At 56.3% G+C, this 26,983-nt stretch overlaps 1 protein-coding gene across 1 annotated transcript in view; it reads left to right on the top strand.

The window, feature by feature from the left end:
- The window catches only part of ADAMTS2 (ADAM metallopeptidase with thrombospondin type 1 motif 2), a 224,122-nt gene extending 200,360 nt beyond the window's left edge, over nt 1-23,762 (top strand). The window contains exons 14-22 of the mRNA XM_025862620.2: nt 3,617-3,740; nt 4,679-4,759; nt 6,448-6,614; nt 8,046-8,205; nt 10,030-10,162; nt 10,919-11,126; nt 12,655-12,784; nt 13,491-13,580; nt 20,320-23,762. Of these exons, the coding sequence (XP_025718405.1) occupies nt 3,617-3,740; nt 4,679-4,759; nt 6,448-6,614; nt 8,046-8,205; nt 10,030-10,162; nt 10,919-11,126; nt 12,655-12,784; nt 13,491-13,580; nt 20,320-20,777 (1,551 nt within the window). The 3' untranslated portion in view covers nt 20,778-23,762. The remainder of the gene's footprint in view (nt 1-3,616; nt 3,741-4,678; nt 4,760-6,447; nt 6,615-8,045; nt 8,206-10,029; nt 10,163-10,918; nt 11,127-12,654; nt 12,785-13,490; nt 13,581-20,319) is intronic.
- The last annotated feature ends 3,221 nt before the right edge of the window (nt 23,763-26,983 follow it).

Below are 26,983 nucleotides of genomic sequence, written 5' to 3'. Positions count from 1 at the left end.
GCGTCTTGGTACCCTGCCTGGGGATGATTTTGGACAAGGGACGTATCATCTTGTGCGTGAGAGGCAGATAAAGGGGGTGACGGGGAGGATTGTTGGTTTACATACGGAATGTGCTCCCAGGCCGGCCCTTTGCTACCCCTAAGAGCGGGCATGAGGGCGGGGCAGCCTGTCCCTGGCCAGCAAGTTCATGATGTCAAAACATCGTAAGATACAGGGGGGCCTGGGTGGCAGCATCGGTTGAGCGTCTGACTCGGTTTCAGCTCGGGTCATGGTCTCGGGGTCGTGGGATTGAGCCCCGTGTCAGGCTCTCACTCCGCCAGGAGTCTGCTTGGGATTCTCTCTCTCCCTCTGCCCCTCCCCCTGCTTGTATGCACATGTTCTCTGCCTCTCTAAAATAAATAAAATAAAATCTTAAAAAAAACTTCCTAAGACACAGAAAAATTTTAGAACCATGACCAACACAAGCCGTGAGCGCGGGCAACGTTTAGAAATAGAAGTCGCTTTAATCAGCAACTCTGATATGGTTGCAAACATAATGGAGAAGCCAGAGCCCTCATTCACCGCCTCAGGGGCTAGAGCTTCACTCCCACCGTTGACAGTGAAGAAGAGCAGATGAAGCATTTCATTAATTAATGGTGATTTTGAAGGACGACAGCAGGATGAGAGATTTTTTTGCACTGTTGGAAAATAGAAATATTTACGTTTATATGTGATCATATTGCAGAAGTTCTAAAGCAAAGGAGACAGAGAGGTTGGGACCACCCCGAAGATGTGAGCAGTAGTAAGACGATGTACCGAGTCCTCACAAATGCCTGGGGACGTGTAGCCCTTCTTGTAAAAGTATCTCATGCTGGGTCAAAAGTCACGTCCAAGTGGACGCTGTCAATGAGGGAACGTCAGAACACAATGACTCAGAGTGAAGAGTGACATGACAGCAGAAGGCGTCGTGTGCACATGCACACGCGCCCACACAGAGCAGGGAATGAAAGAATATCAATAATTAAATGAGGCCGACAGGATAAAAGGCACAGTCCACTGCCCTGAGAGAGGAATAGCGGGCTATCAAATATGTCACCCGAAAATTGCACTGAAAAAGGCAGAGATTGAAAGAAGCCAGCATCCCTCCCCATGGGACAGGGAGCCCACCACCTCCACTAGTGTCCCCCGCCCCGGCTTGGACCGCAGCAGGGTCCAGCTTCCAGCCCTCTCTGCCTGTGGCCTAAGCAGGCAGCAGCCATGCAAAGCCCCTCGGGGACACGAGCCCTCCCCAGCCTGAGCCGTCAACCCCAACAGGACTGCAAGCAAGATTTCAGGCCCACACCAGGACCCTGGTCTTCATTAGCCTTTTCTCCTCAGTTAACGTCTTATCTTAGGAGCATGTTCCCCCTCGTTCAGACTACTGAATGTTAAAACAGTGTCTCCTGAAGGCCCGTAGACACTTGTCAGGGTTGGAGGCTCCCCGAGCCAGGGACTGTGCTTGCTTGCGCCTGGCGGTCATGCCACCCGATGAGCCGACCAGCAGCTGCCCAGACGAAACCGCTCCTCTCGAGGGCAGGCAAGGTCCTGTCCACTGTGATTATTAGGCATACCTTGATTTCAGGAAAAACAAAAAAGACCAAAAGAAAAAAATGCCTGAGAAGTAAGGAAAAAGGGTGACAGGCCATTTTAATATCTCTGGAGTTGACAGATCAAGTGGTTAATTTATTGTTTTCCCTTTTGTGCACCTTCTGTAACTCTGGGAACAAAGTCTCCTTTGGAACAAGTGTCTTGAAATGGAGCCTGTTGCTTCGTTTTCCCTCTGTCCAGATATCCTCCAGCTGAATTTCTAATTAGTGTTTTGGGTCGTACATGGGCTGCAGTCCTTTTTAGAAAGAGCGCATGCACCAGTGAAGAGCTTCTAGATCAGAGCTGGTTCTCCCTTATGGAGCACGATCTGACTTGGGCTTCGGAGTCCGGGAATATGGGAGAGCGCCTTCCGGATGCTGCTTTGCTCCCTGGCATCTGCCTTGGCTCCCACCTGCCTCTATAGCCCTGAGGCTTTTTGCTTCTGGTTTAGTCTGTCTGAAACGGAGCACGAATTCCCCTCAGGTGAGAGGCTGGAGCAACCCTTCTCCCAGGGAGTGTAACTGTCTTGGCCTGGAAAGGGGGTTCTCCCCCTGCCGCCCTGCATCACCTCCAGCCTTCCCTGAGGAAGGGAGCCTGTGACTGTTTCCGAAGCCCATCTCCTCACACCCCCAGCAACAGCCCCCACAGGCTGGACTGCTCTGACACCATGTCACAAGCATGGAAACAAACTCAGAGTTTGAGTGGCGTTCCCCCTGAGACCACACGCCTAGAAATGGCAGGTGCGTGCTTCGGCTCAGGCTTCTGCACCTTTAAAGACCGATGTTTTCCTTTGGTTTTCTTTTTTCCCTGGTAGATCACGTTGTCTTCCTTGGCTTACCCCCCCCCCCACCTCAGGAATCATTAAAGTAAACATCAGCATGTTCATTTCAGTGATTGTTTTTCACCCTGCTCACTTTCAGAAATGATTCAAAGGGCATATGATTACACATGGATGGGTAAGACCAGAGATCATCAACATCTATCCACACCTTCAAACATGATTCAGGAACTACTCCTCTATAGCCCTTTCATGGTGCAGAGCCCCTGCCCTCAAAGGGCCTCATAAGACAGAAGTCAGAAATTGAAGAGCAGAGGGAGAAGTGGGTTTCTCCAGAGATAGGTGGTAGGGATGATCTTGAAGGGAAAATTAGCTCTGAGCTTCCCAGCAGCCTTGGCAAAAAGGAAAACCCGTGATGCTCTGGTGCACTCTGGGACAGGCAGAGGGAGCCGACCAGCTCAGAGCCAGCTCAGCTGGCTTCCTTGGCTGAGCTAGGAGAGAGTGGCCTCAGGCGACATGCTCAGGGCCATCGTCCTGCAGGACTTCCTTCCGAGGAGTTTCCCTGGGCCTGGGAATGGTGAGCTGCCAGAGCTAGAGAGAGTAGAATAACCTGAACTGGTTACTGCTTTGGCCAGGTGGCCCAGGGCAAGGGAGTATCCCTGCTCGGTGTGGAATAATTTTGACACGAGTGGGTGATACTGAAAGGATTTCTTGAACGAATGGAGGCCCAGTTGTTCTCACCAACTCTTGTCACCTCCTGCACAAGACACCCCAGAGACAGACTAAAGGGGGCATTGTGTTCTTAGGGCCTGTGGGTCCGAGCTTTGGGTGGGGGCCCCAGACAGGCTGCACTGCGTGGCCCCCCAGGAAAAGGGCAGAGGCCAGGTGTGATTCACAGCCGTTGGGACAGAGACATGCATGCGGAGGCTAGCTCACCAGTCCAGGCCAGCCTCGGCAGGTGGCCCCGGTCAAGATGTGCAGAGCCCTGTGAAGTCACACTGCCCAGATGAGCAGAGGAGGGGCAGGGAGCGGCAGTGGTTGGCCCGTGGCTGGGCACACAAGGTCTGTCTTTCTCCAAAGTCCAGTCTCCTTCCTCTGCATCGGGAACCGCTAAGGGAGGTGCGGGCCTGAGCTGCAGCGGGGACAGGTGGCAGGGCCCCGGGGGCACAGATCGGGCTGGGGGCTCAAGCAGGGAGCCCTCTCGAATACACACTGCACCCCGTCCCCCTGCAGAAGGTGGGCTGCGACGGAGTAATCGGCTCCAGCAAGCAGGAGGACAAGTGCGGCGTGTGTGGAGGGGACAACACCCACTGCAAAGTGGTCAAGGGCACATTCACACGCTCCCCCAAGAAGCTTGGTGAGTGAGCCCCTCCCTCCGGCCCCCGGTGCCTGAATGTCTGCTACACCTGGCGGGATGGCGGGGGGGCGGGGGGGGGGGGGGGGGGGTGGCCGTGACATGGAGGGAGGATCATAAGTCAGGCACAGCCTGAGCTGGGCTCCAGGGTGGATGGGGACCGGAGAAGCCAGCTCTTGGGGGTCAGGGCAGAGAATGCCAACATACAAGTGCACAGGGCAGATCTCGGTCTTTATTTGAGGGCTGGGGCCTGCATAGGGCACCCCTCCCTTGCCTTTCAGAGCTGCCCAGGAGGCCTCTGGGTCCCTCTCAGCTCCTGCCGCCCTCAGCAGGACCGCCCTGGGCTGCTTAGCAGACCGTAGAGCCACACGATGGGGCTGGGGAGCTGGGGGTCCCCGGCCAACCTGAGATCTGGGAAAACAGCCCTGTGGGTGGGCCTGCAGTGACTACACCTCTGTCTGAAATGGGGAGAAGCCGCTTTGGTTTGCCTCTTAGAAGAAGGCCACGGCCATGACTCCGAGCCGGCACCAGGGTGCGGGGTGACCCTTTCCATGGTCCCACAAGAGCCCAGGGGTGTTTAGTTCCCAGATTAAGTGGCCGAGGTCCAGGAGGCCAAGTGGTTCGCTGAGGGCCTCCCTCCTGGATATGGCATCTTAGCTTCAAGCCCAGGCATGGCTCCAGGGCCTTCCCGAGGCCTTGACCCTGCCAAGTTTCCAGTGGAAAAGGCCCACTTTTGGAAAAGGATTTGAAGAGGAACAGAAGGGCTTCAGCCAGCTGGGACACAGTACTTTTCCCATCAGCCCTTGTCCCATCAGGGTGGTCAAAGCCCATGAAACATGGAACCCTCTGGAATGGCCTTCGAGGGCGAGACCCCTCCATGCATTGTCCACATTCCAGCGGCCTCTTCTGACTCATCTTTGTCTCCCCACATCCCAACAAAGGTTACATCAAGATGTTTGAGATCCCGGCAGGAGCCAGACACCTGCTAATCCAGGAGGCAGATAGCACCAGCCACCACCTGGGTGAGTCTCTGAAGCCCAGTGGTTCTGGGGATGGCTAGAGAGCCCAGGGGTCAGAGGTCAGTCTGAGAGGCCCAGCTGAAGCTCCACCCCCACCCCCGGGGTCACCTCCTGGTGGAGAGGCCAGGGGGCTGGGGTCAGAGGGCTCCTCTGGGAGCAGCTGGGGTATGGCATATCTAAAGCATGCCATAGCCCCAGCTCACAGAATGGTGACTCCCTACTCCCTCCTCCATCTCAAGGCCAAGGGGGAAGGCTCCCCCCACCCACTGGAAGGCAGGCAGGGTCTGCAAGCAGTGTCCTGGGCAGCAGCCCCCACACCAATGAGAAGGCACCCGGGCTGGCCTGTGGATGGGGTCACAGCCTGTATTTGCATATTTGCAATTAGTTTAATTTTAAACTCAAGAGAGTCTACCTGGAAGAGGGCTTTCTGGCATCTCTTGCAAATGTGGATGTTCATACAACTCTGAGCCACCCTGCCTGCCTGTGGGATCGTGCCCTCCGAGACTGCCGGGACACCTCGCAGGCCTTCACCCGTCCTCACCCCCACCCCCTGAAGGCACCTGGGTCCTGCCTCCTGGGTGGTCATGGGCTGAAGTCCAAAGTGATGCTGGGGGTCACTGGGGAGACCCCAGACGAGTCTCTTCTCCCAGTTTGGGCCCTACCTTCCTCCTTGTGCCCTGGAGACCGGACTGGGTCAGGGGCTCCCTAAGTGCCACTGTCTGGCAGCCCCACCAACACACAGCAAATACCCCACTCTGTTTAATGCACATTTTTCTGTCTTCCCTGTTTTAAGAGGAAACTTTATACAGCTACCCAAAATGCAAAACCAGTACCACTTGCCTTCAGTGGAAGGTAAATGTAAAAGTCGATTCCTGAAGGGAGAGACACTTCTATGTGAACACATTCCTGCTGCAGGCTCCAGGTCTGAGGCCTGATCTCTCTGCGTAGGAGCAACCAGGGTTGGTGGCCAGTTGAGGGCCTGCAGGCCCCTGCTGAAGCTTTCTTTGTGGGGTGGACAGAAAACTACAGGAGGCTCGTGCAGGGAACGATTTCCTCCTTCTGTGATCCCTGTCTGGGACCCTCCTAAAATCATCCAGCAGCCCCCCAGTAGCTGGCTTCCACACTGTGGGAAGCGTGGGGCTTCCTGACCAGCTGGTTCTTGGCTCCCAGACACCTGCTTCTCCTGGGGTATTCCCTGTGGCCCATGCCACCCCCTGGTCAAGTCAGGGTTCTGAGGATGTGTGGGGAATGCATGGGCAGCAGGTCGGGGTGAGGAGACCTTGCTTTTCAGCTGGACGTATGCTTACCCCATGGCAGGAAGCCTTACCCCAGCCCTGCACCCCGGTGTCCAGCAGATGCCCAGCACCCAGGAGGCTGGGGCGGGGTGCGGGGGACAATGGCTCTGAGTAGACTGCAGGGAGGTGACCCCGACAGCGGCTGCTTGAAGCCCCTGTACCCCCAGGGCCTGTGGGGGCAGATCCAGGAAAGGGCCCTGGGAAGTGTAGCTCCAGCCCGCAGCGATCTGGGCCATCACTGGTAGCGGGCAGCCGGGGCAGACAGGGGGATCTGCTCCCCTCCGCTCCCCTCACCCGTCCAGACCTGTGGACCGTGGCGGCCTCTCTGCCCAGCGTGCCTGGCTCCTGCCGCCGAGTGATCATGGCCGGGGTGGGGGTGTCTTCTGCCGTTCTCAGCCGTCAAGAACCTGGAGACAGGCAAGTTCATTTTAAATGAAGAGAATGACGTGGATCCCAATTCCAAATCCTTCATTGCTATGGGCGCGGAGTGGGAGTACCACGGTGAGGACGGCCGGGAGACGCTGCAGACCGCGGGCCCCCTTCACGGCACCATCACTGTGTTGGTAAGTGGAGGCAGGGGCCAGGCCTGCCTGGGATGGAGATGGAGGGGGTGCCTGGGGGCCCTGGGCCTCCCTGCATCCTTCGGGCCCCTCTTGGAACAGCCCTCCTGGCCTGCTCTTTGGACCAAGGGTCTCCATCTCTGTCAGACATGGAGCCTCAAGACAGGAGACTCTGGGCTCTGCATTGGGCCCTGGGGGACCTCAGTCAAACTCTCCCCTCTAAGGGTCTCAGTTTCCCCCTCCAAATGGCATTCACGGCCACCTTTCGTCATGTCTGCTCATGTCTGCCGTCCCATCCAAGCCGTGCAGTGCCCCGAGTGACCGACAGGGTTCAGGAGGTTAGACTCCCAGACCCAGGTCGCACCAGACTTTGTCCCTAAGCAGGGCTAGACCGCAACGCTCCTGCATCCAAGACGCGCTCCTGGTGATGAGAATTCAGAGGGGGCTTGATTTTCTTTTCTTTTCTTTTCTTTTTTTTCCAAGATTTTATTTTTAAGTAATCTCTACACCCAACGTGGGGCTCGAACTCACGGCCCCGAGATCGTCACCTGCTCCGCCAACAGAGCCTGCCAGGCGCCCCAGGGACTTGATTTTCTAATCGCTTTTTGAAAGTTAATTTCCGTTGCATAAGTAAGATGTTTTATTTGGGCCTCTAGCTCCTCGGCTCAGCTCACCTGTGGGCACTTTTCGCCCCGGGGAGTGCCCTCGGCGGCCTGCCAGTGGGGGCGCAGGTGCAGTCGGGCCTCGGCGACTGCTGTTTCCGTACCAGCAAATGCACCTGCTTGCCGAAGCAAGTGTGTAACCCCCGTATCAGTGCTGGCGGTTTCCACGGCCGTTCCCACACACGCGGGCAGAGCAGCGAGGGAGCTCAGTTGTCCCCGCAGAGCTGGAGCCGGGGGCCGCTCTGCTCCTTGTCCAGTCCTGTAAACCAGGATCCTTCTCCCCGTACGTGTGGGGCCACGCTTTCCACAGTTTTGTGCCACCTAGGGGGATGGTTTCGCTCTTTTGGGGGGCCCCAAGCAGAGCACCGAGTGCTGTTGGGTGTTGCTGAGCACAAGCGTGGGTGGCACGCCCAGCAGAGTGTGCTTGATGAGCTTCATTGGGCCGAAGTTTCAGTGCAGCGGCCGTGAGGTTGGCGTGAACGAGTCAGCCGCATAAACTAAGGTGGCCTTGAACAGAAAGACACATAAAACAAGGTTATGTAATGACGGTGAAAGTACCCTGACCAGACGCTGGCGGGACCCTGGCCCCATGCTCCCCCGCGAGCCGTGGTGCAAGATCGGTGAATTTAGAGCCTTCCGGCACTTTCCAGAACATAATGATGGCACAGAAAGAGAACCGGCTGTTCGTGGGCTGGGGCGCGTGTTTCTAAACTGGCTGCCGAGGGCGGGTAGACAGTGGGGTGGACGCGTTCACGGCCGTCTCCGGGCGCAGGTCATCCCGCAGGGAGACGCCCGGATCTCGCTGACGTACAAGTACATGATCCATGAGGACTCGCTCAATGTGGATGGCAACAATGTCCTGGAGGACGACTCTGTGGGCTACGAGTGGGCCCTCAAGAAGTGGACTCCTTGCTCCAAGCCCTGCGGTGGAGGTGAGGGGTCTTCTTAGAGCCGGAGGGGGCTTCCTGAGCTCACGGTGCCCTGCTAACTGCCTGGCCAGAGGGACGTGCCCGGCACGAGAAGACTGGCCCCAGGGGCAGGAGGCCGAGGCAGCGACCCGCCTGGTGGGGGGCAGGGGGTGGGCAGGAAGGGGGTGCTCGGGGCAGTGGGCCAAAGGCAGCCAGAAGGGTGTGTGGGAACATGGGTGTCACCAGCATGGAGCTGCATCAGTGTGGGAGGGAAGGGCTGCCTGGCGGGAGGTTGGTGTGAGGATGACTTGGGTGGATTACCATGGCCTCACGAAGCAGGCCCAGGAGGGACTCGGGCCATGCTGCTGAGACCCAGAAGGGGCCCCCCCACCGTGGAGGTCCTTCCCCGTGTTCATTCAGAAGGGCCACCCAACCCTCCTGGGGCAGGGCTTCCTGCAGAGGTGTCCCCCCTGCCCTGGACCTCAAAGAGTCCACAGTTGGGTGGGACATACAGACAGGCAGGAAGTTTTGGTCACTGTTCCTGGGGGGCTGGACAAGCTAAGAGGCAGGAGCAGGTGTCCAGGACAGACCTCCCTCAAATGCCGTGTGGGGTCTCACACCTAGAGGACAGAGGGGACTTAGCCAAAGCGGAGGAGACCCATCCCGTGGCCCAGGTGGGGGGACAGCTCCTTCTGCCGGGCTCCCACCTGGGCGGGTGGCACCCCCAACCGTCCCTTGAGCCATCCTGCCCCCCCTGGATTCCAGCAGCGTCCTGCTGACTCTCCCTCCTCTCTATCTCTTGGGCCTCTCTGCTGTTCCGTCTTCCCAGTCCTGGCACCATCCTTGCTCCCCAGCTGGCCCTTGTGTGTCCACTGTCACCCCCCACTGTGCCTTCTTAAAGGTCCCTTCCTGGCATCCCTTCCTGGTGCCATTGTTTTAGCAGCTCCCTCTACTCTTGCAATAAAGACGAGATACTCCTCATGGCTCTGTGGTCTGGGCAGCTTGCTGACCTCTCCCACTGCATCGGTGCCCCCACCCCTGGCCCACCAGGGCCTGGCCACACTGGCCTTAGCTGCTTTTCCTGGACATGCTGCCTCAGGGCCTTTGCACAGGCTGTCTCCTTCCCGGGAGCCACACTACTGCCTCCCCACTACACCAGCGTCCTTACATTCTCTGCCTTCTAAGACACTCCAGACACCCAGATTGGATCAGGCTGTCCAGCCACGTTGTCTCGTGTCTCGCCCACTAGCCTGGGGTTTAGAGACCTTGGAAGTGTTGACATACTGGGCTCCATAATTCTCTCTGTAATTTTTGTGGGGGCTGTCCTTGCATTGTAGGATGTTGAGCAGCATCCCCGGCCTCTACCTGCTAGATGCAAGCAGCAGCCCCCAATCCCGAGCTGTGACAGCCGAGTGTCCCCCAGATATTGCCCGATGTCAGAATCATCCCCAGCTGAGAACAGCTGCCCTAGCCAATGGTGGGAGGAGCCTTGCAGGCCATGTTTCTGTGTTAAGCCACCTCCTGGCTCATCACAGGGCCTCGGTGCAGGTTAATTCGAGGTGGAGTACATGGCTGAGCAATGGAGAGGAGATAGAGCCCTACCCCCTGCCCCAGGAAGCCAGCTGAGGAGCCAGGGAACAAGGTGGCCACTCTCCCCAGCCTCCACCTCGCTGGGCCTGGGGTGCTGGGTGGACGTGAGGCTGGTCATCTCCAAGGCCCAGCCCTGGCACACGGCCCCGCCTCCCACCCCATCAGAAGGCTGGGGAGAAAGGGGCTGAAGCTGCCCGTCCATGCCCCTCTGGAGCCCTCCACACTGCCCCATGAGCCCCCGCGATCTCTCATCTTCAGGCTCCCAGTTCACCAAGTATGGCTGCCGCCGGAGGCTGGACCACAAGATGGTGCACCGAGGCTTCTGCGACGCCCTCACGAAGCCCAAAGCCATCCGCCGGGCTTGCAACCCACAGGAGTGCTCCCAGCCAGTGTGAGTGCCCGGGGCCACCGGCTCCTCCAGCCCCAGCCTGGGGTCCCAAGAGACAAGGGAGGGCAGACCCCCGGGGCTCCTGGGGAGGCAGGTACGGGCTCTAGTCCCTGAGCGGCTCTGGGCCTCGCGTCCCCTGCCACGTGGGGTGGGTTCTTTCTCCCTCAGCACATGCTGTGGAGTCTGAGACCCCACAGGCTTTGCAGTGTGCCCCTGCTTCGCACCTGCTGTACTGAGACAGTCATGTGCATCTTAGGGATGATGACACGTGCTAAAGCCCAGATGGGGAAACTGAGGCTCAGCGGGGACCAGCCTCTTCGGGTCCTGTGGCATATGTTCCCCAGGCTGCTCATTGCGGCAGCTGCAACCTTGACTCTCCAGCCCGGGGCTTTGGCAGGGTTGCATTTCGGGGCCCAGGTTCCTTTTGCAGGGCCCTGAGCTTGGGGAGGGGGGTTGGTACGTAGGCCCGTGGGGGCTGAGTGGGGATGGGTGCTAAGGGAGTCCACCCTGAAAGGTCTGTGACATCAGCAGCCGCCGAGGGGACAGATAGCCAGGGCTCTCCATGCCCCCCAGCCCTGCCCGGGGCCCTGCCAGCGCTGGAACTGTCACCTGCAGGACCTCGGTCAGAGCCCTCGCCAGGCTCTAGGCTGTCTTCGTGAGAATAGGGGACGAGAATAGGCTGCCCCTCTCTGCACCCCTGGGCCACAGCCAGGCCAGCCGGCTCTCCAGGGGGGCTGACCTGTTGCTCCGCCCCCACAGGTGGGTCACAGGTGAATGGGAGCCTTGTAGCCAGAGCTGCGGGCGGACGGGCACGCAGGCTCGCTCTGTGCGCTGCGTACAGCCCCTGCACAACAACACCACCCGCTCCGTGCACACCAAGCACTGCAACGACGCCCGGCCCGAAGGTCGCCGGGCCTGCAACCGTGAGCTCTGCCCCGGGCGGTGGCGGGCTGGACCCTGGTCCCAGGTGAGCGGTCCCCCGGGCCCCCTGGCCTCGCGGCCTCAGCCCCCAGAGCCAGCTTGGGTGGGACCGAGGTGGTCAGAGTGTTCCGCTGGGTCTGGCTGCAGTTCCTGGTCCGGGGCACATCCTGTGGGTCTCCGGGCGTGGGGCGTGCCACACGGTCCCTGCTCTGTTGAGAGACCAACTGGAACGGGTCTTCACTCTGCAGGGCCGAGGCTGCCATGTGCTACAGGAGCCTGGAGTCATGGGAGACCCAGGGCAGAGGGGTGGTCTGGAAGCCCGGCCAAGTTGGCAGGAGGGAACACGGGCCAGGGAGGGCTTGGACTGGGGCTGGAGAGAATAGTGAGGATGGTCTCCGGAGCTGGAGCGGCAGTCCAGGGCCAGGGCTGAGCTAACATGAGCACTGACATCCAGTTCACGGGCCTCGAGCGTCAGGGTCCCCAAGACCAGCCTCAGGCTCCATGATTCACCGGAAAGACTCACAAGACTCAGACGTCATCATACTCACAGTGTATTTCAGCGAAAGCACAGGGTAGAATCAGCAAAGGGGGGAAGGTGCATGGCCAAGACCCGAGGAAGCCAGGCACGAGCTTCCAGGTGTCCCCTCCTGGTGGGGTCCCAGGGGCACACTCGGTTCTCTCAGCAGCAGCATGGGACGGCATGCACGAAATGCTGCCATCCGGGGAGCCCCTGTGAGCCTGGGTGTCCAGGGACTTCTGTGTGTGCCCGACTCTAGTCACTGAAGCTCCAGGCCCCCCCGGGAGGAGGCAGGTGCTCACTGTCAAGCACACTGTTGGTACAAACTAACTGGACAGACTGGTGCGGTGTGACTCGGGGCCTCAGGCGTGCAGAAACACTCTCCCCAGACAGAACATTCTATGAGCTTAGTCCCCAGGAGCTTCCCAAATGCCAGTCCTGAAAGCAGGCCTTCCTTGGGGCTCTGTAGGGTTTGAGCAGCCCAGGACTGCTGAGTCCACCCTTTCCTGCACTATGTAAGGTGAGGACTTGGGAATTCTCCCGGCGGGGCTGGGCCGAGCCGTGAGCCGAGCCAGGTGTGTGGATGTGATGGCTTTGGGCCCCATGCGGTGAGGCAGAGGGGGCGCCAGGCTGGAGGGGCCAGTGAGGAGGCTGGTGGCATAGGGCCTTGTGTCCAGGGGTCCTCTGCCAAAATCTCCTGGGCTCGGTTAGAACTTTTGCAGCAGCCCCCAGCGCACAGCAGGTTCTCCGGGCCCTGGGTAAGCTTCCTTTGGCCAGAGAAAGGAGCTGCTCATTGAGAACCTGGAAGTGTCAGGCTCTGTGCATTTGCCCTAACTCGTAGTAACTCAGAAAGATAGGCCTGTGCGTCCCCTCTTCAGAGCCTCAGGAGATTGAGGTGGCTGCCCGAGGCTGGGCAAGGCAGCCCCGGCCTCTAGCACGTACTCTACCCTCTGCCCCTCACCACCTTCCACGTGTTATCGGGTCACGTGCATGGGGAGCTCTTTTGGGCCCGCTGACCACGGGAGGCGGGCCCTGACTGGTGACTCTCCACCTGCAGTGCTCAGTGACCTGTGGCAATGGCACCCAGGAGCGGCCCGTGCTCTGCCGAACCGCGGATGACAGCTTCGGGATCTGCCGGGAGGAGAGGCCCGAGACAGCCAGGATCTGCAGGCTGGGCCCCTGTCCCAGTAAGCCCTCTGCTGCCCACAGTCCCCAGCCCCCAGTGTACAGCGGGCCCAGGGTGAGGTGGGCTGGCTTCGACTCAGCATCTGTGACCTGATGCTGAGGGCTGGGACCTTTCCCTAGTCAGAAATGGAAGGAACACAGCCCTGACTGCCTTCCTGGCCCCTCCCCGGTGGTCTGGGAGACGGAAGCAGATTCACGGTGACCACGTGGTGGGGCTCCGCCAGATGGGGTGTCCAGGTCCATACAAGCAGGGGGTGCCTGTGCGAGTCAGGGGTACCTCGTGCCCTCTGAGGAGAACAACCAGAGCACCGTCTGCATACAGACACCTTTTGGTCCCAGAAAAAGCTCACAATGTGGACCCCACTGTGAATCCCACCTACAAAGGAGGGAGTTCAGGGAGGTCAGATGTGCCCACCCAGCCGAGCAGGGGGATAGAGCCAGAATTCACTTGCTCCCCATGTTGCTGGGGAGCAGGCAGGGTGGGGTGCTGGGTAGTGAGTAGCTGAGATCCCAGGAGGCATGGTGGGGGTGGGGGAGAGGCTGGAGGTGGGCTTGGCCTGGGCCGCCGGGGCCCCTCTGTTCTGAGGGTTCTCGAGCGCCACACCGGGGAGTTGGGGCCCTCGTTCTGGCCCTGAATGCTTGGGGTGGGCGGTGGGTGCCGGCCCAGTGTGGGGCCTCAGCCACCACAGCCCTTCCTCTCCCCTCTAGGAAACATCTCCGATCCTTCCAAGAAGAGCTACGTGGTTCAGTGGCTGTCCCGACCGGACCCCGACTCACCAGTCCAGAAGACCTCGTCAAGTAACCGGCCCGTTTATAACTCTGCCTCTGCCCTCCAGTGCATGCCCTGCGCCCTGTGGAGCTTGCCGTGGGCTCCCCTCCTCTCTTTCTATGGAAAACTTCCCTGACTCTTCCTGAGCGCTCTTTCGGTTGAATCTGATTTCTCCCGGGCCTCTGTGCTCGGCCGTCTCCTTTGGAGCTGCCCCGGCTGCCTGGCCGGGAGGGCCTGCCTCGCCGAGGCATGGCCCCGGGGCACTGGCCTCTTGTGGGGGGCCAGGACCTGGTTGGTGATGGCGTGTAAAGGGGCAAAGATCTGTCTTGGTGCTGGAGGGGCCGGAGGCCAGAGTGCACATGTGACCACTTGGTGACCACCTCTCGGGGTCACATCCCTCCAAGCTGGAGCTGCAGGTCGGAAGTCAAGGGGGAAACCCGCCGGTCCCCTTTCAGACGCTGCCCACCCGCGAGGCGAGGCCAGAGGGGGTCTGGGGCGCGCAGTGTTGTGCCGCCACGCCGGGTGGCCCAGCCCCGAGATTCCAGGGGTGCGTCGGGGGCTCCCCGGCCGCCCCTACTGTCGCTGCTGCTGCTGACCCTGTGCTCAGTGTGTTCTCCTGACTCGTGCGACTGTGGCCTGCTTCCTGTGGCCTTTGCAACCCAACTTCCACAGCCCTTGGCCTCCGTGCCCCGTCCCCTCGGGGGGGTTTGGGTCACACGGAGGTGGCAGGGGATATGTCCCTCTGGTGGGACATGGGGACACACCGCCACTTCACTCTCTGTCCATTAGCTGCAATGGCCTTTTCTCATCGTGCGCACATGACCCCATCCATAGAGGTGAGAGAGAGAGAGAGAGATTGAGAGAGAGAGATAGAGAGAGAGACTGATGTGGATGCGGCCACCTACCAGTGTGAACAACTACAGAATTACCTCAATTTTTATTGCTTTTTTTGCTTAGATAAAACTATGTAGAAAATGCCTTAAAGTTGAAAGGTAACAGAATTGGCTGCAAACTCCAGCCTCAGGGCGGGGTCGTGATCCAGGTAGGAGGCAGGCAGCGCCGACCCAGGGGGCGCCCCCGGCGTGCAGGCTCCAGCCCGCTCTGCTCTGGAGACAGCGGACCCCCAATGAGGCCGTGCAGCCAGTCGGCGCTGACTGTTTGCTGAGCCCCCCACCCCCCCCCCCCCGGCGCTGCCCCCCCCCCCCCCCAGCGCGCCCCCCCCCCCCCCCGTGTCGCACCCCCGCCGCGCCCCGCCCCCTGCTAACCACACCGGCTGCCTCCTCCCCCGGCTCTGACTACTGTTATGTAAATACTCGGTGTGTAACGCATACTAATTCTCACGACTGTTAACTTCCAACTTTGACTAGGCCACGCAAGTGACTCTGCCCCTGGGAAGGGGCGGTGCGGTCCTGGGCATCGTGCTGTCTATATGCACTTTGGTTTATCAGGGATATTTTGTTAGTGTTTTGTATGTATCCAATGACGTAATACCTAGGTTCCATTGTCGTCGCTTTTCCGGTTTTTTTATGAGACGTTAGTGTGTGCCAAAGTGACCGTGGAAATGACCTTTTCTCCTCACTAGCGATGGAAAGACTTCCTGTCATGCATCCCACAAATAAAATCAATAAAAGTTCCGTGAAACTGGGTGCTCGGGTTTGGCCCGCGGCTGGCTCCTTCTCTTCACCTCGCGGCTGGTGGCGCTGTGGGGACCCTTCTGTCGCATTAGTGGCTGGGTTTCTGCTTCAAATGACTGCCGCCCCCACTCCTCCCCCCCCTCCCCAGGCATTTTTCAGAACGTGACATCAGCGTGGGGAGACACTCCCCCGTGACTTTGACTTTCGATTCCTTCCTGCTATACGAGCCCCTCGCGGGACAGTCTGGGTTCTCCCCTCACGGATGGAGGTTTCAGTGTCAGGGAAAGGGCCCCAGAGGTGGGTTTCTCCCCGTCTCTGGGCTCAGTGGAGTAGGAATGTGGGGTCAGAAGCCCAGATGGTGCTGGTCCAGGTCACCGTGCCCTGAGCCACCATCGGGCCACCGCCCTGGCTGCTGGCACAGCTCTCAGCCTTAGGTGACCTGTTCCGGGAGGGAGAGGTGCCCACCTGGTCCAGGTTGGGGGTCTGGGTCAGGAGAAGGGCATGGCAGCCGTGGCGCTGACCACCTGGCCTGTGCATTCACATGAGCATGTGCTCAGTGGCGCCTGCCCGTGTCCCCCGAGGCCTCACCTCAGAAGCCACTGGACCTAGTGTGTTCCCTCACCTCGCTGACCAGGACCAGACAGCAGGCCAGGGTCCCACAGGGCCCTCCCGCCGGTGGGCTTCTCTCTCCTGCCTTTTCTGTGAAGGGGATCCCATGCCAGGGAGGAGGGAGATGGTGAGCAAGGACACCGTGGGGCCACCCAGCGTCATGGAGACAGGTTTTGGGGCACGGGGCCAGGCCCTGGGTGCCTTCCTGCAAGTGTGGGGGCACGGAAGCGTGGCTGGGTTCACCTTGCTCGGAGCTCTGGTCATTGAAAGGAAACACAGGAGACCCAGACAACTTCCCCTGACAGAGCTGCACCCACGCAGTGTCCCTCCCTGGAAGGATCAGAAGGAGCCCCCGCTGAAGGGGCTCCCGACACCCGGGGACAGCCAGAGAGCCCCAGGCCGCGGGCCGACGGGGGTCCCGTGCTTCCTTACCCTGTGGCCCAACCTTTGGATGGTGAAATGCTGCGTGAGGCTCGACGGGGAAAAGAGAACCGGGTTCGCCCCTTCCCAGTGTTTCCTGAAGCGTGGTAGGAGACAGGGAGGTTTTAGGTGGTGAATAAACATGGCCTGAGCTCCCCCCAGCAGTCGCTCCCTAGTTCCCTGTCCCCTTCATGGCACCTGGAGGGGCGGCCTCACGGGGCAGGGGTGCGGCCATCTCCCTCATGCTCGCTGGTTTCTCTGCGGCTTGGAGCTCTGCGGGCAGGGCTGTCCCCCTGGAGTTTGAGGGATTAAACGTCGACTTAAAACGAGTCTGCGTTCCCGGTTAGGGTCGTCTTTATTGGCCGCTGCTCTTTGCCTATGAACGCTGGTAGTGTCAAGTTTCCTTCTAAAATAAATTTTAAGTTAAAAAAAAAGTTCATTTAAAGGAGGAAACTAGTGGGCAAAAGAGAACACAGGTGGTGTTTGGAAGGAGCCAAGATGGTGGGAAGCGCTCACGAATGGCTTCAGTTGATGAGAATGGGTTTGCTGTCAGTGGTTTGTTGTTCACTGGAAGGGAGTGGGTCTTGCTAGGTCATTGCTACCAGGAACGGCTGAAGGGCAAGTATTAGGGAAGTGGAATTTTTCTCTGGGTGTAGGGACCCTCCGCCAGCCACTGCCTCCGGACACATCGTGGGCCCCTTGGTGGTAGCCCTTCTTCTTGGAGGGCTCTCTGCTCAGCGCTAAAACTTAAAAATAACACAACCACTGGCGTCCTTAAGAGTGGTCAGGAATGATGATTTTGACATTTGTCTAGGCTGATAATAGCATAGCTAGGCTCTTGGCCTGTGGCTTTCTTAATTCTTTCTTTGTTCATTCATTCTCACTCTTAAAAAGCGTAAAGCAGGGCGCCTGGGTGGCTCAGTTGGTTGAGCGACTGCCTTCGGCTCAGGTCATGATCCTGGAGTCCCGGGATCGAGTCCCACATCGGGCTCCCTGCTCGGCGGGGAGTCTGCTTCTCCCTCTGACCCTCTTCCCTCTCGTGCTCTCTCTCTCATTCTCTCTCTCTCAAAAAATAAATAAAATCTTTAAAAAAAAAAAAAAGCGTAAAGCAATGTAGCCACTGATCAAAGGAACCTGGGTCCGGCCCCCTAGCCGTCGCCTGCCTGTGGCAGGGAGATGGACTCTTCCTCCCCACTCGCCCGTGTATTCAGGGACATGTGTGGAATGCTTTCTGCATCAGGCTTGGTCCCCGGGCCCTGGGACACTGCCGGGCACCCGACCACAGATCCCCAAGCTTTCTGTAAAGGGCCAGATGGTAACAGTTAAACCTTCTTTTCAAAACCAGGTGGAGGTGCAGACGCGGCCCACGGGTGCCGTCAGGCGACCCCTGCCCTCTACCAATGGGATGCCTGGTTCCCAGGGTCCCAGCCTGGGGGGGAGAAGTGAGGGAGAGGTTTACCAGCAGTCTTGGTATTTGTGTGGAGAAGGCACAGAGGATGGGAGGTCACTGCTCTGTAGCAGGGGTGGCCCCACTCCCCTCAGCACCACCAGCCCAGGCTCCATCCTTGTCTTGTCAAGGCCTCAGTGGTTTTCACATGGCTCACCTGGAGGCTGCCAGAAAGGGGAGAAGGGCCAGGGAGTGGGGAAGAGAGCAGTGGGGCTCTGAGCACCCCGAGCTTCAAACAAGACCATTCCACCTGGTTTGTAGGTCAACTATCTGACAATTAAGTGTGAACTTGCCAACTGGGATAGAGTGCTGGGAACGGGAGGGCCTCCCAAGGGAGGGTAGGCAATGCTTGCCTGAAGATGTGTTTCAGCTGAGCCTAGAGGAGGAGAGGAGAGCAACTGAAGGAAGACAGAAGAAGTGGGCATGGCATGTGCAAAGGCCCTGGGGTCAGAGGGAGCACAGTATAAAGTAGGGAGGGTCTAAGGCCGGATGGAGAGAAGCTAGAGAGGTTAAGGGGGACAGGTCCTCACCCTGCAAACAATGAGGGACAACGCAGGGGCTTCAATAAAGACAGTGACATGGTCACATCTTCAGTTGAAAAACAGCATTCTGACTGGAGCAGGATAGTGGACAAGAAAGAGAAAGAATTGAGATAGGCAGGCAGAAGGGAGGCTCTTAAAGGCACAGCGCAGACAAGAGGCAAAGCAGTTTGACCCCGCGGAGGTGGGAGAGAGGGAACACAGACGTACCTGAGAGCATCTAGGAGGAGATACTGACGGACTTGGGGGGGAATGGATAGGGGGGCGCCTGGGATTTGGCTTGTGCACTGGAGAGCCCCTTTTCCGAGACAGGTGGTCCAGCAGGGGCCCTGGGCTTGCACCCGATGTGCAGAGTCTCAGGCACGTTGGGGGCCACAAGGGTCAGGGGCCTGTCTAGTAGGCAGTTGTGTCCGAGAGGCTGAAGCTCCAGGGGCTTGGAGTGGGTGTCCAACCAAGGGGGCCACCAGCCCAGAAGGGCAGATGACAGGCTGGAACAGTGGGCAGGCAGCGGGCACCGTCAGAACCTCCTGAATGGAGGGGACCTGCTTGTCTGTAGCTGCGGGAAGTTTCTGTGGGCTAGCAGAGCTGCAGGTGAGGATGTGGCCCACGCCCCATGTTGGCAGAGAGCGTAACTGCATCAGAGGAGGTTTCCACCCCGGCTGCCCCTTCCTTCCCACCTGAATCCCTCCTGCCCTTCAGGAGAAGAGGAGTTCACAGAGGGAGAGGGAGGGAAAGGTTTGAGATGCTCACTGGGACAGCAGAGGGTGGCTGAGCAGAGACACGGTAGGTGGTGGGGGGGGGGTCCACTGAGACCGGTGATGGGGACTTTACAAGGGATCTGATATCCCCTGCTGTGCTGTCACAGTCACATGACTTACTCTTTCCTGTCGAGTGAATTCTTGTGAGTCCTCTCAATTTTTGTGTTGTGTGTTGGGTGAGGTGGTGGGGGGCAGGGAAGAGGGGTGGGACCTCGGCAAAAAGACAGTGAAGGAGAGTAAGAACAAGAACAAGACAGGGTTGCGTGGGTGGGACTGTAGTTGACCTTGAACCATGCAGGTCTAAACTGCACCAGCCCACTTCTACAGGGGACTCTTTCGATAGACACAGCACGGTACTCCCTTATGATTTTCTTAATAGCATTTTCTCTTCTCTAGCTTACTTTAGCGTAAGAATACAGTGTATAATATGCATACCATACAGAATCTGTGGTAACCGACTGTTTATGGGATTGGTGTAAGGCTTCCCGGCAAAGTAGACTATTACTAGTTAAGTCTGGGGGGAGTCAAAAGTTAGATGTGGATTTTCAACGGCACGGGGGGTTGGCGCCCCTCACCCCCATGGAGTTCAAGGGTCCACTTTGATGCAGCTGCAGACAGAGCTGGAGCTGGGCCCGGAGGAGGGCAGCTGTGCGGGCAGTGACACCAGCCTCTCCGGGGCCATGCAGGCTAGACCGTGGGCGGCCAGCTTCTTGGACGGGAAGGACAGGGGAGGAGGCTGAGCCTCTGTGAAGGCACCAGGTTAGGGAGCAGTTTGTGGGGGGCTGGGCAGGAGCTCAGTGTGGTGGGGCTGTGCGGTGAGTCGAGGCAAGGGAAAGCAAACCCGGAGTTCGGGTGAGGATGGGAACGTACCGTGGGGGCATGCGGTGAGGCCGCCACCAAGGCTCTGGGATGTGTTCTATCAGGTTGTAGAAATCGGTTTCTTTAGGTTCAGTTTTGTCATCGTTACTGCTTATAGGTTATTATCGGGCCAAACTCCATCACAGGATTTCATGGGGGTTACCACTGGGATATCAAATAGGAATCGGACAAAGTCCCATTCTTTAAGACAAGTTGGAATCACTCCCTAAGAACACACGCGCCTCATATCTGTCTCAGACTTAGAGAGATACAGAAAACCCTGGGGGCCTGCCTGGAGGCGGGGAGCATTGTTCACAGCTTGTGTGGCAGCTCTGTGCTCTGGGGCTGCTCTGACATCAGAACCACACAGACTTTCCCGCGTGAGCTCATTTTGCTGCTCTGCCATCTATGGGCTCTTCCACACGCCTCCTCCTGCTTCCTGTGGGGGAACCAGGTCCCCCTTACTCTGTCCTTTGGTTATTTGTCCCACTTTTCTCTTTCAGAGGGCCGCTGCCAGGGCGACAAGTCAATGTTCTGTAGGATGGAAGTCTTGTCTCGCTATTGCTCCATCCCAGGCTACCAGAAGCTGTGCTGCAAGTCTTGTAACCTGCACGACAACCTCACCGAGGTGGACGACGGGGCCGAGCCACCACCTGGGAAGCTCAACGACATTGAAGAGCTCATGCCCACCCTCCCGGTGCCCACCCTCGTCATGGAGGCGCAGCCTGGGCCAGGCACGCCCTCACGGGTGCCCCTCAATGCCTCCAGCACCAACAGCACCGAGGACCACCCAGACACCAACGCTGTCGATGTGCCCTACAAAATCAGCGGCCTGGACGAGGAGGTCCAGCCACCCAACCTGATCCCGCGACGACCGAGCCCGTATGAAAAGACCAGAAACCAGAGAATCCAAGAGCTCATTGATGAGATGAGGAAGAAAGAGATGCTCGGGAAGTTCTAATAAAATGGAAAGATAGCATCCATAGCATTTTTTTTCCCCTTGCTTATAGATATATTCCATGGGATGGCAAATTGTGGAGATGAAGGAAAAAATTCTGATTCCAAAAGGGTTTTGAGAAAACAGAGAGGGAGAGTGACATAAACATCTATGCATATGGTTGTGAGCATGTGTCAGCCGGCTTCACACGTGTGTTTGTGCCCCAGCTCCGGAATGTTCTAAGTCTCGTGCTGGGGCCGGGTGGAGGGCGGAAAGGAATATAGAGGTTCTACGAGTGCCATCAGTGGGGGAGGGGCAGGAGGCTAACTCAGAGAGAGGAGACACGTGTCCCCGAGTTCCTGAGCAGTGCTTGGGCATCTTCCTTTCCTTGGCCGTGACCACCCTTCTGGAGCCGCGGGACATTTCCTACCTGTCCCCAGACTGAGGCACGAGCCCCATGGGGACTCCTAGGAGAAACAGTGATTTATTTGCTAATCGACCCGTCACTAAGATGCGCACAACGGAGGCCGTGAACTTGAATGCCAATGACTCCAAGGGCCAGGCAGGTGGTGAGGATGAGCGTGGTCGCCCGCTGGGGACCGTGACTGACCTGAGAGGTGCACCCTGCTAGAGCTGCTTGTGGGCTCTGGCCGTTGCTGCCTCTGGGGGAGCCGGGCCCTGCTGCCAGATAATGTGCTTTCAGTAGCAGTCTAGCTTTGCCTGCGAAAATCCTCAATCCTTAAACTTCAACTCAGAATGTCGAGGGGTCTGGAAGGTCTGTGAGGGTCTAGAACCCCCAGGCTGCAGCCTCTGGTCTCCAGGCCTGGCCAGGTGCAGCCTCTCGGAGGAAGGACTTCAGAAAAGCCACCTGGCCCATTCGGTGCTCGTGCCCAGTGTTCGACAGCCCAGACTGAGCTGTGAAGCTGTCCACTCCTTCCCAGGAAGGTACTGGGACTTGACAGATCTAAACAGTGGGCCACATTTCCTGCATGAGGAGTCAGAGGGGTGCACTCCAGGCTCTCCCAGGCCTCTCTTGTCTCCGTGAACCCTGGCCCGTGTGCAAGGCCCATGACTCTCCCATTGGGGCGGGAGGGGGTGCTGCCACCACGGTGGCCATGCTCAGGGTTCTGAGATGGGGCTCTGCCAGCTCAGGTTGCCTCCTGAAGACCAGCTTTGCTTGTGGGGGTGGCCTTGCCCTATCTAGCCCTGTGGAGCCCCCTTCCGTGTCTTGGAAGTCCCAGGAGGGACCTGTGAGATCTGGCCTCCGATGGGAAGCACAAGGTGGGAGGTGGGGAGAACCTGCTTTATCTTTGGCCATTCCCAAACTTCTACAACTTCTGTTTTTGGCAGAATGGTGCTTTATGAGCAAGATGTGAATGAGAGAGAAACAGGAAGGGAGTGGGCGTGGACGGGAGGACGGTGGCTAATTTTTACCCCTCCCTGCATGGATATTTTGTGAACATGTAGCCTCAACTTCTCCAAGTTACAAGACCCAGGGGCACTTTAGCTGCTTAGCTGGGCCCGGCCTCACACATAATTCTTAAGCTTTCTGTGTCTAGGAAAGTTCTAGAGCCTTTGTATTCCCACTGGTCATAGATTTCAGAGAGCTCTTTCCTGTTTAATTCCCCATTCTGTGGATGGGAACACTGAGGTTCAGGATAATACCATGATGGCTACCTTATACTGAGTTTGAGGTGCTAAGTATGTTTGTCTGATCCGTGCATGTGTGTGGGTGTGTGTCTGTGTGTGATCTAAGGGACAAAGTGAGGGTGTAGGAACCAGAGAAAACGCTATCTGGGATGATGCTTAACCTTCCCACTGGGTGATAACTAGCTGCCTGTCACCCCCGCCTGGCCTGGTGGCCTCCCTCCCCTCTGCCATCGCAACCCCCACATACTCATGCATGTCCTGGTGTCTCAAGGGAGCTTGCTGGCTCTTAAGCAAACTGGAGGAAACATTTTTTGGCTATCTCTCATAGTATCACTTCTTTTAACAGATGTGGTCTACAGCACTTTTGCAATTCTGTCTCTCTCTGATCAGGAAATGGATGCCTCACCTTCCCCTACTGGTTGAACCCATGGTGCTATTCACGGGCTGAAGGACTGGGCAGTTCTTGCTTAGGTCTATCCTGGAATGCAAAGGGAGCTCAGGGTGACTGACCCTACCCAGAGAGTATTACTCAGTTTACCCAGCCTGGGGGCCTCAGGATGGAAACACTCCATCCCCAGATCCCAGCGAAGCAGGGCTGCATGTCTTGGGGGCTGGAAGGCTTCAGGGAGAGGCCCCAGGTGGGACATACCCAGGGTTACCTGTCTTCTTCTGGAAGGAGAGAGATGCCTTCTGGGAACTGTAGGCCAGCATGGCCACCGTCCCATAGGTCATACTCAGTGCCTGGGGCCATATACCCACAGAGTTCTCTAGAACACGATGGTCCTCGGAGGTCTCTCTGTCTAAGGAACACAGGGTTTACCAGACTCTGAGAGACTGCTAATCCCCCACTGAGCTCGGGACCGGTGTGAGAGCCAGCTTAGCAACAGTCCTGAGCTTCCAGAGTCGGTGTCCGTGTCTGGAGGCCCCTGCAGCCTGAAGGCCGGGGAGGTTTTCTAGCTGAGGTTCTGGAGCACCATGTCGAGACTCAGAGCTCTCTGCGGCTTCAGAAAACTGTGTTTGTGGGGAGACTCCTGCTGGGGTTGGGGACCTGGCTCTCTGATCTCCTTTTGGAAAACCCATGGAATTTCCCGTATAAGCCTTCTGTTTGTATTTTAAGGTTGTTTGTTTGTTTGGCGTCTGTAAATGGTGCTCAGCAGCATTCCTTAGAGATGAAATCTGAGGACTCTGTACCCCCAAATGCCAGGCAGCAGCCACAGGAATCATCATGGTGCTGAACTCAAATCACATCATTCTATCTTACTGATCACAGCCATCGACACGTTTGTTTTCTGTATAGAAAATTTGGCTTCTTGATTTTATAACTTATTAAAGTCAAAATGTCTGTGTTTTTGCACATCATGCCTGTGTTTGTGTGCTACCTTGAGTATGCTGCCCCCATCCTCAGCCTGAACCGGGCCAGGGGGAAGGATGTGCTGCCCTCGCGGGGCCAAGGGGTGGGCATGGGCGGCACCAGGGGCACCGAGCCACGGCTGCTTAAGTTGGGATGCTGTGAAAGGCCAGGCACCTCCGGAAGGACGGGTCCCTCTCCCAGATCCCCTATCCAGGAGACACCATTTAGCCCATAGCTTCCAAGTTAACCTTTAGTTCCAGGAGAAGATGAAGAATCCCCTGACTCCAACTCCTCCCTGATTATGACTCCTTCTCTCCTATAATTAGGGTTCCCAGAAAACTTACTAGATGCTGAATTCAATTTGAATTTCAGAGAAACAACAAATAACGTTTTAGTATAAAATTGGGACACGCTTGGGGTGCCTACGTGGCTCATTGAGCATCTGACTCTTGATTTCAGCTGAGGTCATGATCTCAAGGTCGGGGGATCGAGCCCTGTGTGGGGCTCTGTGCTGGATGTGGAGCCTGCTTGAGTTTCTCTCTCTCTGCCTCTCACCACCACTCACTCTCACTCTCTCTTAAAAAAAAAATTGGGGACACACTTATACTAAAAAATTATTTGGTGTTTCTTTGTAGTTCAGATTTAACTGAGAGTCCTAAGTTTTTATTTGCTAAATGTGGTGACCTCCCCACACCCCCTAATCAGTATTCCACCTTTAAAGACAAGTCCATTCTCTTTGGCCCTCTTTGATATTCGCAGGTGTTAGGGGGAGGGAGGGAGGGATGTCGAAAGAGGAGGAGATTTCTCCTAATGCCCCCAGCCACGGAGGAGGCAGGCAGACCATGTGTGCACAGCGCTGGGGGGAGGGGGCAGTCTTATGAATTTGTCCTTAGGTTGGAGGTGGCTTTGGAATGCATAGGATTTCTCATCATGTTCTTCGCTGTAACTTGTGTTGACTCCATTATTATAGGCAGTTAGTCCTTTGTAACAGGGCAGAGGAACGTAGGATGGGTGTGTAAAGTGGAGTTGGGTGAGCAGAACTGACTGAACCTAGGTATTTGAAAAGGTATAGAAAGACAGGCAGGCAAGGAAAGGCCCATCTGTGCTTTCTGAAGGATGCTGATTAACAGTTAGGAGGGGCAAATGATCACATTACAGAGGTATTGGCCACCACTCCTTCCCCTGCGCCCCACCTCAGCTGCTGACTCCCAGGCACTGAGCAGCCATGCATGGTCATAGTCAATGGCTTATGCCCTACCGTGCATCCTTAGCCCAGGGGAACACAATACACTCCCACTGAGAAGCCACGTGACCAGTATCCTCTGCACTTCATGCCACACTGCTTCTTCACTGCCCTGAATTTAGATGGTCCTAAGCCATACTCCCATGATTTTATAACCAAATATTCATATGCCCACGCCAAGTCATGCAGACATCCTAGAGGGTCTTTTCTTACACTCTCCACTCGGCTACACAGAAGCTTTCACATCCCCTCATGGCAAGTGGAGACAACAAACAGGGACCAGGAAGTGTTTGCCTTTCAGAATGAGATTTCCACCCTGTTCTCTGTGAGGGCTCCCCCAAGGGACTAGCCTGAAACACACACAGAAGATACACAAAGAGACTGCCTCAGTGCATCGGAGTGACCACTGCCTTGGTTCAACTAAGGGTCTTCTAGTTTCTTTAAGTGAACACTTAGATCACTGACTTTCAAGCTTTTTTTTTTTTTAATTCTATGCATTTTGTGGCTATACATTTTCCTCTAAGCACAGCATTAGCTATACCTAGCAAGTTTTGATATTTCAAACATTATCATTCCATTCCAAATATTTTCTAACGTCCATTGTGACTCCTTTGACCTAATAGTTGCTTCAAAACATGTTCCTTAATTTCCAAACACTAGGGGATACTCTAGTTATGTATTGTTACAGATTTCCAGCTATTTTATTGTGGTCAGAAAATATTTTCCGGAAAATTTCAACCCTCTGAAATTTGTTGAAGCTGGCTTTACAGCCTAGGATGTGGTTTTTCTAAACATTGCACCTGTACTTGAGAAGAATTTGTAACTGGAAGTTGTTGGATATAGTATTCTATAAATGTCCATTGTGTCAAAGTTGTTATTCAAATATTTTATATCTTGATTTTTTTGTCTTTTTGTTCTATTAATGTAATAGAAAGTTGTTTTAATACCTCTCACCAACTGTGGATTTTTCTATTTCTCCTTGCAGCTTTATTGATTTTTACCCTTCTTAAAAAAAAAGAAGAAGAAGAAGAAGCCATTTTACTATTTTGAGGCCACATTAATGGAGCATACAAATTTTTAATTGTATTTCTTCTTGGTAACATTTTTCCTCGTCTTTAGGAATTAACAGATGTTATTTCCAGCCTTCATTTCTGTCTTGAAACCCCCCTCCCCCCAAATGTTAGTATAGCTATGTCAGCCTTTAGTTAGAGGTTGCACGATGTAACTTCTTCCTTCCTTTCACTCTCTGCAATGCGTCCCCATGCACACGGCAACAACTTGTCCAAGGCCTTAGTGACTGTGGAGACCGAGGACTGCATCTGGGGAGTCGTCTGTCACAGAGCAAGAATTCAAATAAGCAGCCAGGAGCAGGCTCAGGAGCAAACACTGACAACCCTGTCACCAGTCCAGAGGAGAGATGCAGCCTTGGAGCCAGAATGGTGACTGGGTGACAGGCGAACGTGCTGGGCTCCACACCATCCTGGGGTGGTTCGGTCCCGGAGAAGTGCCGAGACATGAGCAGGTCTGACTACTGGGTTTAGAAGGAACAGAGCTCCACCTCTGTGGGCATCACAGAGGACATGCAGCCCCCAGAGAAATACCACCTTGCTCCTAAGAGGTCAAGGTCACCTAGTAACCCAGAAGCCATGATTGACTTGAGATCCTTCTTGTTTCTCTCATAGGCCTTTAAGGCTATACATTTGCCCTCATGTGCTGTTTTAGCTGCACTCCATAAATTAGCTGATATGTCGTATTTCCATTTGCATTCAGTTCAGGTACTTTCTAATTTCACCTATAAGTTCTTCTTTGGCCCATGGGTTATTTAAAAGTTTTTTTTTTTTTAATTTTCCAAATATTTGGGTACTTACCAATTTTTTTCTTTCTGTTGTGGATTCTTCTAATTGAATTTTACTGTGGCCAGAAACCCCATACTTTGCATTATCTCAATCCTTTTAAATGTGCTGAGACATTTTTATGGCCTTGTAT

Source organism: Callorhinus ursinus, unplaced genomic scaffold (genome assembly GCF_003265705.2).
Source record: "Callorhinus ursinus isolate GAN/ISIS: 27379988/994484 unplaced genomic scaffold, GSC_fseal_2.0 scaffold81, whole genome shotgun sequence".
Lineage (NCBI taxonomy): Eukaryota > Metazoa > Chordata > Mammalia > Carnivora > Otariidae > Callorhinus > Callorhinus ursinus.
The sequence above is the reverse complement of the archived record's forward strand: the minus strand, read 5'-3'. Positions and strand labels throughout refer to the sequence as shown.